Source organism: Pholis gunnellus, assembly GCF_910591455.1.
Source record: "Pholis gunnellus genome assembly, chromosome: 21".
Classification (NCBI taxonomy): Eukaryota; Metazoa; Chordata; class Actinopteri; order Perciformes; family Pholidae; genus Pholis; species Pholis gunnellus.
The window spans coordinates 7,369,434-7,386,712 of NC_136548.1; the positions used below are offsets into that span (position 1 = coordinate 7,369,434).

General features: G+C 46.8%; 1 protein-coding gene across 3 annotated transcripts in view; it reads right to left on the reverse strand.

The window, feature by feature from the left end:
• Positions 1-17,279, reverse strand: part of trrap (transformation/transcription domain-associated protein) — a gene marked incomplete at its 5' end in the record, with an annotated part of 70,269 nt that overhangs the window by 10,078 nt on the left and 42,912 nt on the right. For all 3 annotated transcript variants that reach the window (XM_079183331.1, XM_079183330.1, XM_079183329.1), the window contains 10 exons: positions 2,448-2,709; positions 3,588-3,793; positions 3,999-4,089; positions 7,713-7,874; positions 9,837-10,038; positions 12,031-12,131; positions 13,126-13,272; positions 13,414-13,532; positions 14,232-14,427; positions 16,425-16,616. In XM_079183331.1, the coding sequence (XP_079039457.1) occupies positions 2,448-2,709; positions 3,588-3,793; positions 3,999-4,089; positions 7,713-7,874; positions 9,837-10,038; positions 12,031-12,131; positions 13,126-13,272; positions 13,414-13,532; positions 14,232-14,427; positions 16,425-16,616 (1,678 nt within the window). The remainder of the gene's footprint in view (positions 1-2,447; positions 2,710-3,587; positions 3,794-3,998; positions 4,090-7,712; positions 7,875-9,836; positions 10,039-12,030; positions 12,132-13,125; positions 13,273-13,413; positions 13,533-14,231; positions 14,428-16,424; positions 16,617-17,279) is intronic.

The window sequence follows — 17,279 nt, forward strand, 5'->3', positions numbered from 1 at the left end:
AGCGTTCGCCGTAATTGGATTTGAATGCCTCCCTGCTGCCAAATGTTATATGTGCACACATAAACCCATATTTTCCGGCCCACAAACCCTGTGAAAGCGAGTGAGCCACTAACGTGGTTCGGGGAACGGGAGCTTGGCTGCTCGGCAGCTCTGTAAACCCTGTTTGTTCCGCTCTGGAGGGCTTGTGTGTGGTTTCGGTCTCTTGTCGGCCCCGCTCCCGCGTCGCCGGGGGGACAGCTGGGTAAAGCGAGGGTCGGCGGGCGCTCCGCCACGCAGAAGCCCCGGTGACGCCTGGCTGCGTGAGCACAGCTGGCACCGCAACATCTGGCGAGATTCATCAGCGCTCGCGCCGAGTCTCGCTCGCCCTTGTTTGTGTTGTTCGTTCAGTCGGTCCCGTGCTTTTGCTCGCTAATTCCACCACACCTGTCCTCCCTCTCAGACTCTCATTCCCATTATTTTCTCTTTGCTAATCTCCTTCCATCTTTTATGCTCCTTCTCTGTGGTTTTATAGGCTCGTCAGCTCAATTTTATTATGGCTTCTTTTTTTCCCTCTCTGCGTCAGGTGATCATTTCTTTTCATTCACTCACAGTCCTTGTCCTCCACTATCCCAGGGCCAAACACATTAGCTCTATTGGCCACTCTCAGGACCAGTGGAGGGGAAAAGCACAGGAGAGACTGAAGAGCAGGGGGCGGGGGATGCAATAAAAAAAAGAGGAGACCGGGCCGTTTACTGCGAGGGTAATTCAGCGAACATGTATGTGTGCAGGAGTGAAAGGGAGTCAGCAAAGAGGTTTTATTTGTACACACTGAAAGCTGGGGAAGCTGCAGCGGGTCCAGTGAACTGTGGTTCAACTCCCTTATGTAATGTAGGGAAACAGACAAAAACAGGGGAATGATTGTTTAGAGAAAAATGTCTCAGAGGAGGCCTTTGGCTAAACTAGAAGCGCACCTGCCCCGCTGGGATGCCTCAGCTCGCATATGAATCTGAACATAGCGGAAAAAATGACTGCAGGCTGGTCTCAAGCTGGGAAGGAGACGTCCAACATCAAGTACGATAAAGTACAAGATACTGTTGTATATCATCCTACTTTGATGTCCACACCTACAAGGGATGTAAATGTTGGTTTTTTAATTGCTAATTCTACGATTAATTTGCTCTGTAATGAGAACATAACAGCTATCCGGCAATTGTTTTGAACCAACATATAACAGGGAACGGGAGTTAAATGTTCCATCTCTGTGCCACAGTAGCACCTACCTGTTGCAATGTTTCATTATATTTGAACCACGTTCACTTTTGCTCCAGCAAGCAACCAATAAACAAAACAAATCCTTGACAAAAACGATAAATACTGTCGGCGCGACTTCCAGCCTCAACCACAATAAAACAGCACTTGACCGGTGGCTGGTGGTACTTTAGCCTAACTGGGACGACGCTACGACATTTACATTTCAATACAAAATGGCCAAAAAGGTTCACAGTGCCCATATGGTGGAGAACAGTTTGACTTGGATTGAGAATCCTTTTCACCCTGATAAAATGCCGCCAATGAATAAAATAATCTCATTCCAGTTTCAGTAGCGAGACGTACTGTAACAACGAAGACTCCGCGCTGAACTTCTACGACAGAGGAGATGGTTTCATGGTTTCAGCTGAGGCAAGAGACCCGAGAGCCTTCTGCTCTATTTCATCAAACCTGAGATCGTCACCGCGGCGCTGCACCAGCTTAGATTAGAAACGCAGCTGACTGGTGTGTAATCAAAACCATCGTGGCCGTGTGTGCACACAGTGTAATAAAGACACAAACTGCCCCCCCCCCCCCCCCCCCCCCCCCACACACACACACACACACATATTTCTAACCATTCACCACCTCCAACCCCTCCCTAAATCAAATCATATGGTTGGAAACCGTAATTATATTGCAGAGCACCAATGCTCGAGCTGCTCCAAGTGACCGTGACAGTGAGTCCTCACAGTGCTGATGGGAGTCTCACGAGTTATCCAGTTGGATACGTACACAGTAACACGTACGTACACAGTGACACGTACGTACACAGTAACACGCATGCTCCTCTTGTTAGCTGATAGGTGGTGGATCTCTCATGTCATGTGTTGCTGCATGTGTTGCTACCCGGGCAATTGTCGCACCTTGTCGAAAACAGAACTGCTTATTTTTTTTTGGTTGCCTGGTCTTGATGTCTTTTCCAAGTTTCCAAGTGTTATGACAAAGTTGCAGAAAGGTAGAGCAGCGATGTCAAAAGTTAAGAAAAGTGAACAAACAAGGAAGTTCAAAAAGTAAACAGGAAACAGAGGGCAGGTGTTTGTAAAGAATGACCTCAATATGAAAAGGGCTCTCCAGCGCTTGTTTTTCATTCTGTCTGTTCTGCGGGGTTCTAGGTCTATGCGGCCAGGTGCGGGTTGTATTTTTGAAAGCCAACCAACCTGTTGTGAACTGTCCCTTCATCTTCTGGAAGACGGGGTCCTGGGCCGTGGCCTGGGCCCGACGGGCGAGCGACTCGGAGGCCGCGCTGGAGAACATGGTGGAAACATTGGAGACGTTCTCCAGGCCCACGCCAAAGGTGCTAACGAGCTTCTTGACAAAGTTCAGCGTGTGCGGCGTGATCTTGGCGTCGGACACGGCGCCGCTCTTCTCGAAGGCCACTGAGTAGCACTTGGCGAGGCCCTGCTGGAGCTGCCTCAAGACCTGCAGAGAGAGAGCGAGAGAGAGAGAGAGAGAGAGCGAGAGAGAGAGAGGAGGAAGGGGAAAGAAATAGTGAGGAAAAAGTCCCTGATGATGCCATACAGAAACCGAAGAGAGGGAAGGCGATGATGGCGTGCCGTGCCCCCTGTGTGCCCAGTGGAACCAAGCATAGAGCCTGCAGCTGCTGCCGAGTGCCCGCAAAACCCTCACAGATAATCACACAGATATACACACACACACACACACACACACCAACAAACTTCCGGCCCTTAAGCCCTCTCCCCATCCTACACGCTCAGCGCACCCATCCATCACCCGTCTCCGTCTTCTCTCCGGCTGCCTCTTTGTCTGGATTCTGCCTAGCATCGCTAAAACTGTTTGCAGCAGCGCCAAAAGTCGGATTAGACGGCCGTGTCAGGCCTTCCTCCTGCACTGACAGCAACACAATTAGTGAAATTAGGAGGAAAAAAGGCTGCTGGCTGAATGAGTGATTTAAGTCAAAATGCGCTTGAATGAAAAGGAAAAAATAATGAAATGTACACGGGCAATTACTTCATGAACATATTCTGCCATTATATATGTTTATGGCAGTGTGGACCTATTCACAGACAAGCCAGAAAAAACACTTCAGACTAAACAGATGTGTCGGCACATCAGAGAGACGGGGGTCATCTGGGTGACCAGGTGGCGCGACACACAGACACACACACAGACACACACACACACGATGTGCACTCCGACTCGTTTTCACACATTCGCACGAAAATTCTCACCGCCAGCTGTATTATTTTCTCACCATCTGATCCGCTGAAAAACATACACGTGGCGCAGCGACAAAGTCAGACACACATTAAAAGCGGCCGCCTTTTGTTCCTCCTCACCTCTTCATGCCAGTTCTCCCTGAACCACACCATCTGGTCCACGATGCCCTCCAGGGAGGAGAGCAGGGTGGGGTGCAGCTCACGCTGCATGTGCATGATCCGGCTGCAGCGCCACATGGGGGCAGTCGCCCGGATGGGTCCCGGGTCGGAGGCCCCCGAGTGAGGCTGGGCCCCCACTGAACTGGGCTGCTGTTGTCCAGATGCATCTGGTGCGAGCAGAGTGGGTAAGAGAAGGAAAAGTGGTGGAGGGGAAGATGGGAACGAAGGAAAACATGAGGCAGGAAGGAAAAAATTAGAACATTCTTTAAGAAAAGATAAACAGGTCCAGAGTAACAATGAAGGAAAGTTATATGTTGAAGACACATGTGTCCCTGCATTGTACAAGTAAAAAATACGGCCATATTTACTTACCGCTTTTGTAGCGCTCCCGCTGCTCGATCTTGAGTGTCAGGTAAAGGGTACGGATAGGGAAGTAGACAGCCTGGGGGTACACTCGTCCCACCTAGCAGATAAAAGAGGGTCACAGATTACATTTCAAAGACTCCCCCTCAGGACCGCGAGAGGGAGGAGAGAGAGAGAGCAGCCGTAGACGGAGGAAGAGATGGAGAGTGAGTGGGACAGAGAGATACTGTGTGTGCATGTGTGAGATCACACTGATACAGCCAGAGACCTCTGCTGTAACAGAGGGAGCGTTTGAAGCTTTGAGTCAGGGGAGTTAGAGAAGTAAAAAAAAAAAAAAAACACATCATGGCTGAATTACAAAAAAAAAAAAAAAGAAACTGCATGTGATTGATGATGAAATTGCCCTCAAGACTTTCAAGAAAAAGTCACCGGCAACATCGGGAAAGCTTAATGGTCGAAGTAAGGACGTAAGAGATTTCAAGTTGCAAAATCCCATCAAACTTGGTGGAGCAGGGTCTCCCTTTGGTAACGATGTGGCGGGTTTATTCAGAGTGGTGTGTGGATTCACGAGTTTCAGGTCACAGTTGGTTGAACAGACGGGGTCAGTTAGCTGCACACGAGCTAGATCACTTTGACTAATGAACTGAAAATCAATGTTTGAAGGAGAAGAGAAAATATGCCGGCATTTTCCCAGTTTATTATGGTTTGATGTGGATTGGCTGTTTGACGTTACACTGAACATGGTTTATACAGTTCACTGTATAATGCGACGGCGTAATTCACCCGCTGAAGGTTTTCCTTCTCGTTCGCCAGCCCCTCCGAGCAGTGCCGCAAGCTCAGATGGCAATATGTTAATCGTCCTGAACATGCAGCAGAGGCGTTCTATTACATGAGAGCGCGACCACTGCGACGCTTCTCACGCAGACATTGTGAAGGAATCGCACTTTGAATGAGAGCGGTAGACTCGGCGCTGATATATCGGTGTGACATTTGGCTCGCAGTGCGACTGCCAAGCGAGAAGGTAGAATGTGAGCTGTGACAAAGCTCCCGAAAATTCGACAGAGCTGAGAATAGTGAGCTGCAGTTTAAAAATAAAATAAAATAATTAAAAGCAGAGGTAAAATACATGAATATGATCGGAGCGTAACATCTAGAAATAACTGACGGATTAAAATCAAGATTTAAATATGTGTTTTAGAAAATATGGCTCGGTTTGTCTGTAATGTGGAACTCTTGTTCCTCTCTGCTATGCTACACCCTGCTGTAAAGATGTGAAATGTTCTCAAAACGGATAAAAACGTCGACAAAAGTACAAAAACAATAAGCAGATTGTAAAAAAAATAGACACAGATATTGTTTTTTTGAAGATCTGCGACTTTAGGTTACTGGTGGAAGACCAAACCACAAGGTTCTCTCAGCTCTCGGGGCACGATTTCATCGGCTGCAATTACATTGCCACTTGATCCTTCTAGACCCTCTATACGCCTGCAGGGCAGAAAGGGATACCGCCACATCTCAACAACAGAACGGAGTTCAATATGACTCAAAGTGGGCCTAGGATGGATAGATGGAGAAAGAAAAGAAGCTGTTTTTCACACTTCAGCCTCAGGCTAAATGGATTTGAGAACCTGTAATCTTTCTCGGACTCTATACACGCTGCTCTGACATCTTTGCTCAGGTCTTCCGAGGGATTCTCAAACGGCACAGATGGAGTTTAGGCAAGAACGAGCTCGGGTTTAAAGCTGCAGGGGGTCCGAACGGGTCGGCCCACGGATATCTAGAGCGCACTGTAGTTCTCCTAGACTCAGACTCAGCTCTACAGCTGGTGCGCTGTAAAGGCAGGTGAGACAGACGGGATGAACTAACTGGAGGAGCCTGGCGACGGTATAAAAGCGAAGAGCAAATACTGTTATCAAGCTGAACTCCATCTTGGAAAACACTTAGCACTTCGTCAGTGGTGAGCTGATGCAGCTATGGTGCACCGTCAGCCACCAACAAAAGGCTTTAACTGCCCGTTTGTGGCTAAAGTGCATCAGTACAACGCTTCCAGTGCTAAGAAAAGGTGTTAAATTAGGTACCGCCACCTCCTCTTCTTGCAAATATGCAGAAATGTCTATTTTTTTATTAATAATTTTGTAATTTTTTAGGTTAAATATAGGCATCACCCTACACATACACAGTATTCTGCCTTCTCTTTATCTCTCATATTTCTATATCGCATTTACAGCAAATGTGCATTTCTTTCCTGATCCTCCTTCACACAGTGCTTCAAAAACAGAGAGCAGAGAGACAGATTGGAAGTGAAAAACACACTATTGAGATGAGAAATGAAGAAGATCTAAGTGGCGGCTAACAGCAGCATTAAAGATGAAAGAGGAAGGAAGGCGGAGAGGAAGAGGAGCGGCCAGAGATCAGCCCGCTAATGGGAAGATAAGAAATGTCACATTTTGGCGAGGCCGAGGGGAAGAGGGCGAGTGGGAGACTAGGAGACGAGGAGGAGGCAGCGAGAGAGAGGAGGGAGGGAGGGGGGAGGGGGTGTTGAGCTCCTCGGTTAACTTCTGATTCATCTTCCCCGCCTGCCCCCAGGCGCTCTTCTCCTCACCTTCATCAATATTTCAACATGCGTTTCTTTAAAACATCCCGCCGCTGCGGAGAAACTCTAAATAATTCAGGTGAGCAGCAGAGACAAAGGCCGCCGTGCATTAAAATGTGCTTTTCTCTCTACATACAAAGGAAGGGGGGGGGCGTTGACCTTTTCCCCTTCAGTCATTACAGGGTGGTGAGGCAGACCAAAGGGAGGACCGGATCTTCATAGTTCAGAAAGCTCTACAGTCACCCACTGACATCTCCTCATATACATGCAAGAGGCAGGTGCTGCTTCATGTGACTCAACTGTAACTGAGAGATCACAACGTTGGGCCTTGTAACAACCACGTGTCCCGTTTCAAGTGAAATGTGCATTTTTTGGGCATATTTATCGCCTAAATATATATATATATAAACAAACCTTGGATCAATAAACAAACCTTGGATCAATACTATATAAATGATTGTATTCCCCTCACTTCTCTTGATCCTTTCCCACATATCCTCTACACAACACCCGTGCTCTGCTGAGAGGGATGGCTCTTTGTTATAGCAGACTACTCTTTGAAGATCACCCTCTTCAAATTGTGCGGAAATAATACTCCATTAAGCAAAGCAAATTAGTCTCCGGTTTAATTACGAGCGCCGTTCCCGCAGTGCGGAGTGCGTACGATATTAGCTTTATAATCATTTCTTGAACAAATAATTTAAAAACCAATTCACCAGGGACCGGTGGAAGCCAATAAATTGCTGCAAAAAAGGGGACAGTAGAAGAATTTGAATGCTTAATTTGGTAAATAGGAAGCAAGAGAGAGGCCACTTTGGCGTGAATGCAGTTCATTTATCTTGATTAGAAAGGCGTGCACGAGCACTAATGTGTGCACACACACACACACACACACACACACACACACACACACACACACACACACACACACACACACACACACACACACACACACACACACACACACACACACACACACACACACACACACACACACACACACACAAAAGCAACGAGAAGAGGGACATGCATTTACTAAGAGTTGGTATTATTAGACGCGTGGTTTCATTTATAGAGCTGGGAACAGAGACCAAGAGCATTTGGGACAGGGAGCTTTGTTACGGCCTCACCTGGCTGATTAAGTTGAGCAGAGGTTTGCCTTCTGAACCAACCAGGCAGGTCAGGAGCTGCGGTATCCAGGCCAACCACTGGATGGGCGGGACTCCAATGCAGTACTTGTCCACAGCATCCGCCAGGGTGTTCTTGTCATCGAAGCTAAGCAGCCACAACACCTGCAGAGGAAACGAGAACGGAAGGAGGGGAGGAAGGTGATTAATGCAAAGGAAAGGCGATAAATAAAGTTTATTATCGAGGTTAAGTCGTGATTTACAGAAAAAACAGCAGATAAAAAACAGAAATAATACAACAACAAAAGAATAAAATACAAACAACAGAGGGAGCATAAAACATAAGAATGGCTGAGGATAAAATAAAGTTAAATAAATATATAAAATGTCCGTCGCCATCTTGGTCTTTGGCTGTCACCGTTTAGTTTTTCTGACACAAGAGGGTGGAGTATAAGCGAATGCTGAATGAGATATTTTTAGGCAGCCATTAGGGTTACAATTAACTTCCGTGGGCTGAAAACACTGTAAAAGGGTTAAAGTTGTAAAACAGAAACAAAACCACCACCAACACCAGACAACACCGTACAAACGACCTGTCAATCACAGGGCAGCCACGCCCTAAAGCCTACCCTGCTGGATGGGCTATTTCACTCTAAATGGAGCACAATTCACTAAATGAAGACTTGAAACTAGAGATTGAGACCATAAACTCAAGTTTACAATATTTACTGAGGTTATAAATCAAGTGAGAAGTAGAGTCATTTTCTCATACGCCTTTATACAGCCGGTGATCAAAAGGTTACCTAAGCTGGTGGAGTTACTGGACTGGAAAATATACGGTAGCTGTGTGTCATCTACATAACAACAGGTGGGAGAAACCGTGGCTCTGACTGACAGGAAGCATATATGTTGAACACAACAGGAGGCAGCTGGACAGACGGCTAAGAAAAGTAGCAAGAAACAAACAAAAAAAACAAATCCAACACAATAAAATGTCCCGTAACGTATCTATATTCAGACACCTAGTAGTAAGAGGTACGGTCTCTTTCCATTAATCAGACCGTTGCTGCCTCCCCGGCTCTGTTCACAGCAGGAGAGCGGCTGCAGAGAGAGGAACGAGTACGTCTCGCCAATCGTTTCCATGATCAAAGCTGTGGAGGCGATCTCTCCTCCCCCGGTGTGCCTGTGTGTGTGCATCTACATGACGATGAAGACATTAACCCCACTCAACCCCCCCTCCAGGCTCTCTTCGGCGAGCCACCTTCGGGTACACAGATTGTGTATAATTAGTGATAATGACCGGTCATCCAAATTCACCCATCAGGGCTGAGCGCTGCCAACCAGGCTTGGCAGCGCAATACCAGGGGCTGTGTGTGTGTGTGTGTGTGTGTGTGTGTGTGTGTGTGTGTGGGGGGGGGGGGGGTCATGAGAAACACATCTAATTGGAATGTGAAGCCGGTAGCAGCCGTCGTTAGAGCAGATCATGACAGTAATGCCTAATGCTAACACGGGACGTGGCTAGACGGTGTTTGTTATGTATTCAGCCTGACACATGGAGGTAAGCTGGTCTTCAGGATGAATCGCTCTAATCGGACTCTCACGTGGCTCTTTGAAGGCAGCTTCGTACCTTTTATTTTTTACCTCCAGCTCGTTAATAAACAATGGAGAGAAAAAAAGATCCCGTTTGTTAAAAGTGTTTTGATGACACAAACCGTTTTAAGTTCTTTTTCTTGCATTCTGTGCCGCCATCATTTGATCTGACATAGAGAACCACCATCACCAGAGCACAGCAGGTCTCAGTGCTTTAGCTCAAATAAGATTTCTTTCTTTGCCAACCTCTGGAAGAACTGGAGCGTCTGCATAAGAAGGTGGGACGCTTGTTAGCAGGGAGTCTGCCCCTTTAACTCCCACACGAGGCGTACTCAGCTGTTAAGTACGGTAACGTTGGTCTGACTGCTAGAGAAAGGTCAGTCCGTGTAGAGGGGCATGAGATTGGAGTATCAGGGGAGGCCATTAGTCTGTTAACCCCCCCCCCGCGCCAGAGGATGGCCTTTACTCCACCAGTGTGGGAACTCATCCACACCGTCCATCGCTGGACTGTACACACACAAAGCGCTCCCTTCTCACCTTCGCCAGGTATTTGCGGGACTTGCTCTCGTTTTGGTGGCGGCAGGCGTGGAGGTAGCAGGTGATGGCGGAGACTCCCAAGTGGAGCTGGCGGTCCTTGACGAAGATGTTCTCCAGGTAGTCGCCCCACATGGCCCAGGCCTTCACCAGGACATCGTGCATCTGCACGGCAGCTGAAAAGGCCTTGTTTGCCTCCTCTGACCTGGAACCAAATGACGGAGGGGAAGGTGAGAAGCGTTAGCGCGATGGACCGACAAGTGAGGGGCAAGTGAGCAAAGGGCGCTAGGTGGCGGTGAAGGGGAGAAAGTAGGATTGAGTTAAAGGGAAGTCAGAAAGAAAAAAAAAATAGATACAAAGTAGGGAGGGACTCTGAAGAGGGGGGGGTTGAAAGAGACGGATGAAGAGCAAAGTTGAAGGAAGCGAAAGAAGAGGCGAAAGACGGAGTGAGCGAGAAACAGATTATGATGATCACATTCTGAATTATGTACCACACATCAATAAGCACCATATTTCACTCGCTGTAATCTTCAAGGCCTTTCCCATCAGCATTGCAGAGTAAGTATTTAACCCGGCATGAATTAATGTCACCAAGGGTTTAGGCACTTTGTTAAATTGTACGTCATCACACTGTGCAGATCAATCCATGTAATACCGGGTGACATACGAGCGTAACATCTTCATATTTTATCAGAGATGACAGAGAGCGGCAGCAAGGTGAAATAAAAACAGTGTAATGGCTGTATATGTATCTGTATACGAACCATCGACTGTGAAGAGCATGGCTACGTCTTAGAGAAATCTGCAAAGCTGATCAACTTGGAATTGGTTTTTGTTTTTTTATCCTGGTACAGTTCACTTGAGTATTCAATTCAGAAACAGTTAAATAGCAGGCAGAGAAATAGACAGAGGAGGGGGGGGGGGGGGGCCCGAGGTTTTGACGGCACCATTTTCTGCTGACGGGGAAATATATTCTAGAATCAGCCGTTCTCAGCGCTGCCAAGTGGCTTCAAACCTCACGTTGGCACGCAGTCTGAATAATTGCCGCGCACGATTGATTAATGAATAAGATGCAAGAGGCACCCTGAGACGCACCACCCTGCAGTCAGAACAAGGAGACAGACAGGCCTCTCCATGAAAAAAACACAACCCTCACTGAGCCACAGTTGGTAAATGAACCTCCGTTTTTAGGAGAGCTTCCAAAGCTACTCTACCGCTTACTTACATTGACGCGAGTCTCCCAAGCCAATCAATTCAAATGTGTTATTATAAAAAGGCATTTTGGCACGCGATTAAGAAATGGGAGCTTGATTGCTATGGGAGTCGGAGCCGAAAGACCCTCCAGTAATACTTAATGGGGTTGCCTCAGTCGGTGCCGGTGTAAAAGTACATTAACAGTTTCTACTACCCGGCTCAACAGGAGCACTGGCACCCAACAGACTGTCAAATCTCTGACACCCGCTTAATTGAATGATCCCAAAATCCCAACACACACACACACACACACACAAACAACCCCCACTCTGCTGTTAATTCCCCCCCCCCCCCGGTGTAGGGGAAACATAATGATTGCAATAAACCCTGCTGAGGTGGAGGCAAGTTCTGCTGATTCCAGAGATTCCTGCAAATTGCCTCCAGTTAATTATTGCGCTGCATATACATTTAATAAGCCTTCCTCAATTTTGTCTTTCGCCCCAGAGGACGCCATGTCACGTCAAAGATGACGGGTGAAAAAGGGAGGGGGGGGGGGGGCCGAAGGGGAGAGGGTGTTAAAGACTGTGGGTATGCACGACCCGGGCAAAGCGCCGGAGAGAGCGGTCGTGCGCTACACAGGCAACCCCTGCAGCCAAAACACACACACACAGCACCGACACAAACTGGTGACATAGATGCACTTTCACATCTAAGCCACGTCAACAGGGTTACCGAGTAACGTAATCTCACAGGTACGTGAGCTTGAGGCGAGAGGTGCAGATTAAATACGACTTTCACGTCCCGACAGGATTAAACACCCACGTAGGGTTAAGGGACCACTGACACAGATTGAGGACAAAGTGGTAATGAACAAAAGGGAAGACGATGACAGACGGAGTGGTAGATTCAGATTGTGAAAACCAAAAAAAAAAGGTAAAAGAAATCTAAAGTTGGTTAAAATGTGACAATGCGTCAGTGACAAGTGGAGCACCGACGGACGTACTTGTTGATTTGAGCCAGGAACATTCCCTTCAGAGCGTAGAACTCCGCCGTCATCTCCTTGGTGAAGTACTTCAGGTTGGTCGACTCGATCACCTCCAAACCCTAACAGACGAGGAAGAGGACAACAGAGTTCTCATTGCAAACCAAACTTGCCGTTTCAGAAACTTTTCGGCGTCGTGCACCCGAGGAATCGCGCAGAGAGAGAGAGAGCGAGAGAGAAAAAAAAAAGGACAGGGCCATAATCACAGGTGAAAAACAAACAAACTGCTCGGTGTTCATTAAGAAGTACGAAAAAAAAAAAATGTGTTAAGGGAACTAAACTTCCATTATGGTGAGCCTCTGATTAGGTGTCCCCTATGTACTGCTGTGACAAACGATGTGTGGCGGGAGCGAGAGACAGAGGGAACCAGAGGAGATGAGATAGAAGAGAGAGAGAGAAAAGAGTGTCTACTGGCACTTTTAATGACTTGTGGTGTGCTGAACTGCTTCTATTAATCAGAGTACTCCATGGGCTTAAGAGCAAGCTCCTGAGTTACACTCTGTTATAAGTCTTCGTGCTATAACTTGTCACCTAGAGCCACCCCGAGCACTTGCTCTTAATACTCCCCCCCCCCCACTCAAAGTACCGCTAACTACACCTCCAGCTACCGCGAACAGAAATCAACCCAAAGTACTTAAATCACACTAAACGCATCCAACGTGTTGTTCTCCAGTAAGGGAGCTGGCCTATTTCAAATTGGAGCGTGCATTACCACGGTCCAAATGTCTTGCAGCTGTGCTGCATTATGGTGCAGGTGTCACATGAGTGCGATGTATTTATCATGTTTTGATCACACATAATTAGACTGTACAGACTAAATGGTGTGTGCCCTTTCTGGAGAGTGATTTTGCTAATAAAACATTTCATGAGTTAGTAATATAACCAAGAGTGATTTTGAACGTGACAAACACTTGTAGTATATTAATAATTATGGGCACAGTTCTACCAAACAAATCTTGGGGCTCGAATGTATTGACGACAATTAGTTGTAACTACGGTTTGTGGTGGAAAAAATATATTTTCATCAGTAACATCCCAGATTTAGGGGCATCTTACCTGCATGCACTCATTCTTGCCCATGACGCCAGCCAGCTGCAGATAACATTTGACCTGCTGCCTGATCTTCTGGAAGCAGTCGACGATGGGCACGGTGGGGATGGTGTGGATCCGACTCAGAATGTCCAGAGCCACGTTCACCAAACCCTGGGGAGACGGGTGAGATAGGGTTTCACAAACACAAGTAAAGAGATGGAAGGGATCGGAGAAAAACAAATGTACTTAATATTGCTTATTGATTGACACGTATTTTGAATTGACGTGACTAAAAAAGGCCCAAAGCAGTACCTGTTTGCGTCCTATCTTGCCGTACTGAATGATAGCAGAAGCCGAGGCATGAACTCCCAACATGGCGTTGTTGTTGTTTGGATCGTGCTGCGTGTTCGCCTCATATGCCGTCACTATGGCTGTGGACAAAGACAGAACAACAAGGAATTTTGTCTTTGTACCAAACTTTTTGGTGTCATATTTGAAGAAGTAAGCAAGAAAAGAGCAGCGCTCGGGGCAACATGAACAGTGGGGACCGTCTGGCGCTCTGAAGGCTCTGCAGAGGAGGGCACCGGGGACGCTAAACGTATTGAACGGTAAATGGGCCGTGGCGATGAATTTCATCAAGAAAAATTCCATTTCACTTTAACATAGGTTTGAAGGCTGTCAGGTATAAATGAAGTGGATTTTATTGGCATGGTGCTGCAGAGCCATAGCTATCATTATTCCAGCGCCTCACACTGCGAGTTGGAGCTCAAGTTGCTTGAGACATCACATTTTGCAGTGGCTGCCTCTCTGAATGGTTTTTAAAGTCACTGCAGGTGAGAGCACTGAGCAAGGTGTGTGTGTGTGTGTGTGTGTGTGTGTGTGTGTGTGTGTGTGTGTGTGTGTGTGTGTGTCCTGCAGCGAGAGTGCTTTAGCGAGCTGACATTTGGAAATGTACAGTGGGGGGATTCTGCAACGCGTGTCCTTTTAAAAGAAGACCCCTTGCTGGAAGTAACAAAAACCTGAGCAGCAATCAGAGTGTGCCTGCATGGCAGTGGCACCCTGTAATAACCATACAATGTGTAAAGAGCCCTGCGTGTGGACATTAATGTGTGTTTCAGCGTGTGTCGTACCTTGGTAGTGGTGCTGGCGCCACATGAAGATGCTGCTCCAGTGGGACAGGTCGTCGGACACGATGGGTAGTCGGTTCCTCCAGGTTTTCACCACCGTCTTCATGTCGTGGAGGCTGGTGTTGCGGCCCAGGTTAGCGGTCTGAAGCCCCGCATTAATCTGGGCCGCTTCCTGCAGCTCGATGATCTGCTGTGCCGCCTGGGAGGGGAGGGGGGGAGGATTAGGAGTGAAAATCTGCTCTCGAGCTTTTCTGTACATTTCATACAGTATCTTGACCACACTCACTTGACTCTTTTGACTTCCACTTTAAACCTTTATGACGCATGCAAGCTGGATGACCCGAAGAAGCAGCCAAATGGCGAACGCTTCTCGTGCTTGCAAGGTTTACAGTTAACATTTTGTGTTCAAAGACTTGGTCCAGACAGCTCCGCCAGCTGCACTTAATCGTGTTCATATTTTGTCTACACAACTCAAGAAACGTATGCTACATGCCAAATGACGCCAAGAAGAAAAGTGATGGCAAGGAAGACGCATAATGTGAGACGGCTGCATTAATGGAGAAAATGACTTTAACAAGGTAAAAGTGTAGAGACAGAGAGTGAAAAACAAACATAAAAGATGAGGTGAAAGGTAGAGCCTGAAATGATCAGAGAGGGTATTGACGTTGCCGCGGCTGTCCTCCTTAAGGCCACCGGCTTAAGACTCGTACTCAGCCATCCCGGAGGCTGAAAGCCTCCACAAACGAGATGGATCAAAGTCACCCAACACATTTACCTCTACAGACAGCCATACTGGAAGATCTGTAACATAACCTTCTCATTGCCTCTTGTAACACACATTATGCGGCCAATTTGAGTGAATAATTAACAGAAGAAACTTCAAAAGCATCTCGTGAAAACGTCACAGAAACATTTTGCCGTTAGAAATAGAGTCCGGAAATATTTCTTTCGTGCCATAAAAATTATTTTGTGGGGGGAAAATAGTAACGTCTTCCTATATTACTCCAATGGCCAATCTGCTCCAATATGGCAAAGAAGAAAAAGGGACGAGGAGATGTGAAAATGATAATGGAGGGCTTCTATCTCACTCCGTGGAAGAGAAAGCCCCATTGATCGCCCCAAAGCCGCTTTGTGAACACATGATCAATCATTCCATTATAACTACTCATCAATCAATATTAAAGCCAACCCTCATAATCGATGGTGCGGGTGATAATCCATTGATCGCCAGTCACTGCTAAGAGCTGGGATTTGATGATAACTTCATTGGAATGGTATTGTGAAGCCCTTTTCGGTATTTGCACAGTCTGGGCTTCTTATTCTCCGCGCTGGTGGAGTCGTGAATGTGAGATATAGAGTTTGGAATGGAGATTTACAACAGGCCGCTCGGCTGGGCAGAGGAATAAATAGCTTGTTTTCCCTCGGCTGGGGTAAATAATTGGACTGCACGTATGCGAGCACACGCACGGCCAAAACACACAAACACAATAACAAAGAGCGTAGTCACCCAATTCAAATACCCATTTTGAAAAGATAAATGTAGCGAATCAGAGCTTTACTGAAGACTTAACCCCCCCCACACACACACACACACACACACTCGGATCACCCAAAACAAAATAAATTAGGCAATACAATATTTCTCACAATTATCTGTTAATATCAGCTGATGGCCCATTTCTAACCTTCATTCAGACTGTCCCATTCATCATGTGAATGTAATTCTACTGCAGGTATTTAATCAAATGGTATCTGATGGCAGGGAAGTAATTACAGCTATTCTAAACTAACTCTTCTTCTTCTTCTCTCTTTCTCTGCCCCCCCCCCCCCCCTCCATTCTGTTCTCTCTACCTTTTTCAATTTTCTCCCTTCTCATCTTCGCCACTCTCTATTGTAATCTCTCATGATGGAATCAAAGAGGCTTAAAAGTTTTTTGATTTTTTTGATTTTTTTTTTTAAATCATCTATCTCAATTTTACAAAATGGAGTGTGAGAGGAGATAGACGCCGTTATCGGAGTTACTCAACAACATCTCAGGGCCACCGACGCTCTCTTGACATGCATCTCTTCAAGCGCTTATCGCAATAAACCGACTTCCCTTCACTATTCATCCCCGGTTCCCTGGCTGCTGCTGCGGCGGTCTGACGGGAGCCTTTTTTTTCGGCGGAAAAACCTTCATGCATTTTGTACACCGACCTGCAGCAGCGGCGTGTGAACGTGGGAAACGATGTGAGGCAGCCTCCTCCACTCCCGGATGGCCAGGCTGGAGGCCATCTCCACCAGCCGCTCGATGAAGTTGAGCTGCTGCTCCTCCGGGTGGCAGATGGCCAGGTAGCCGCGGTGCATGTTCACCTTCCACGCCATCTCCTTAGGACAGCTCAGCTCCACCTGGAAGTGTCGCGCAGAAGGTCAATTTACATCTCGACACACGTGTATAGCAGCAAAAGACTGCGGCTACAAAAAGGACAGCAGGGGGTTTCATATCTGACGTTCTGAAAAGTACTGTCCCATATCAAGATGATTCACAAGAACACTGTTGCTGTTGGTAATGGGAGTTTTGCTAGTTTGCATTCATCTAAAGAGCATAAATGTTTTGTTTTTTGTTTTATTAATCAGTTTTACTTATTCTACCATCTCCAGAAAATCAATCTTTGCTCGTGTTCGCACTGAAAAACAACTTCATCTTGCTATTTTCCACAGGTTTTCCTGCTAAATTCACCCTGTTAGCACACAAGATAAAATAAAGATATTCTCCTCAACACATTTGTGTTTAAGACTGTTTTTTAATTCTCCTTGTTTTAAAGTTCTATACCTATTTTCTTGTGCTTGTTTGTCCGTATGACGTAGCAGAATAGAGCAAACCCTTCACAGGGTTGGGACTGTTGCAGTTTTAATTAAATGAAAACATCCGGCGGGGAAAGACCTATGACACTCTCCCTGCACAATTTAGCACAAACGCACAATACAGTTTCCAGTTCATTTTGTGAATGGTTTCAGCAGGACTTTTGTACTAATGACTAATCAACCTGGCGAGTCTGACACGGAGGCGGA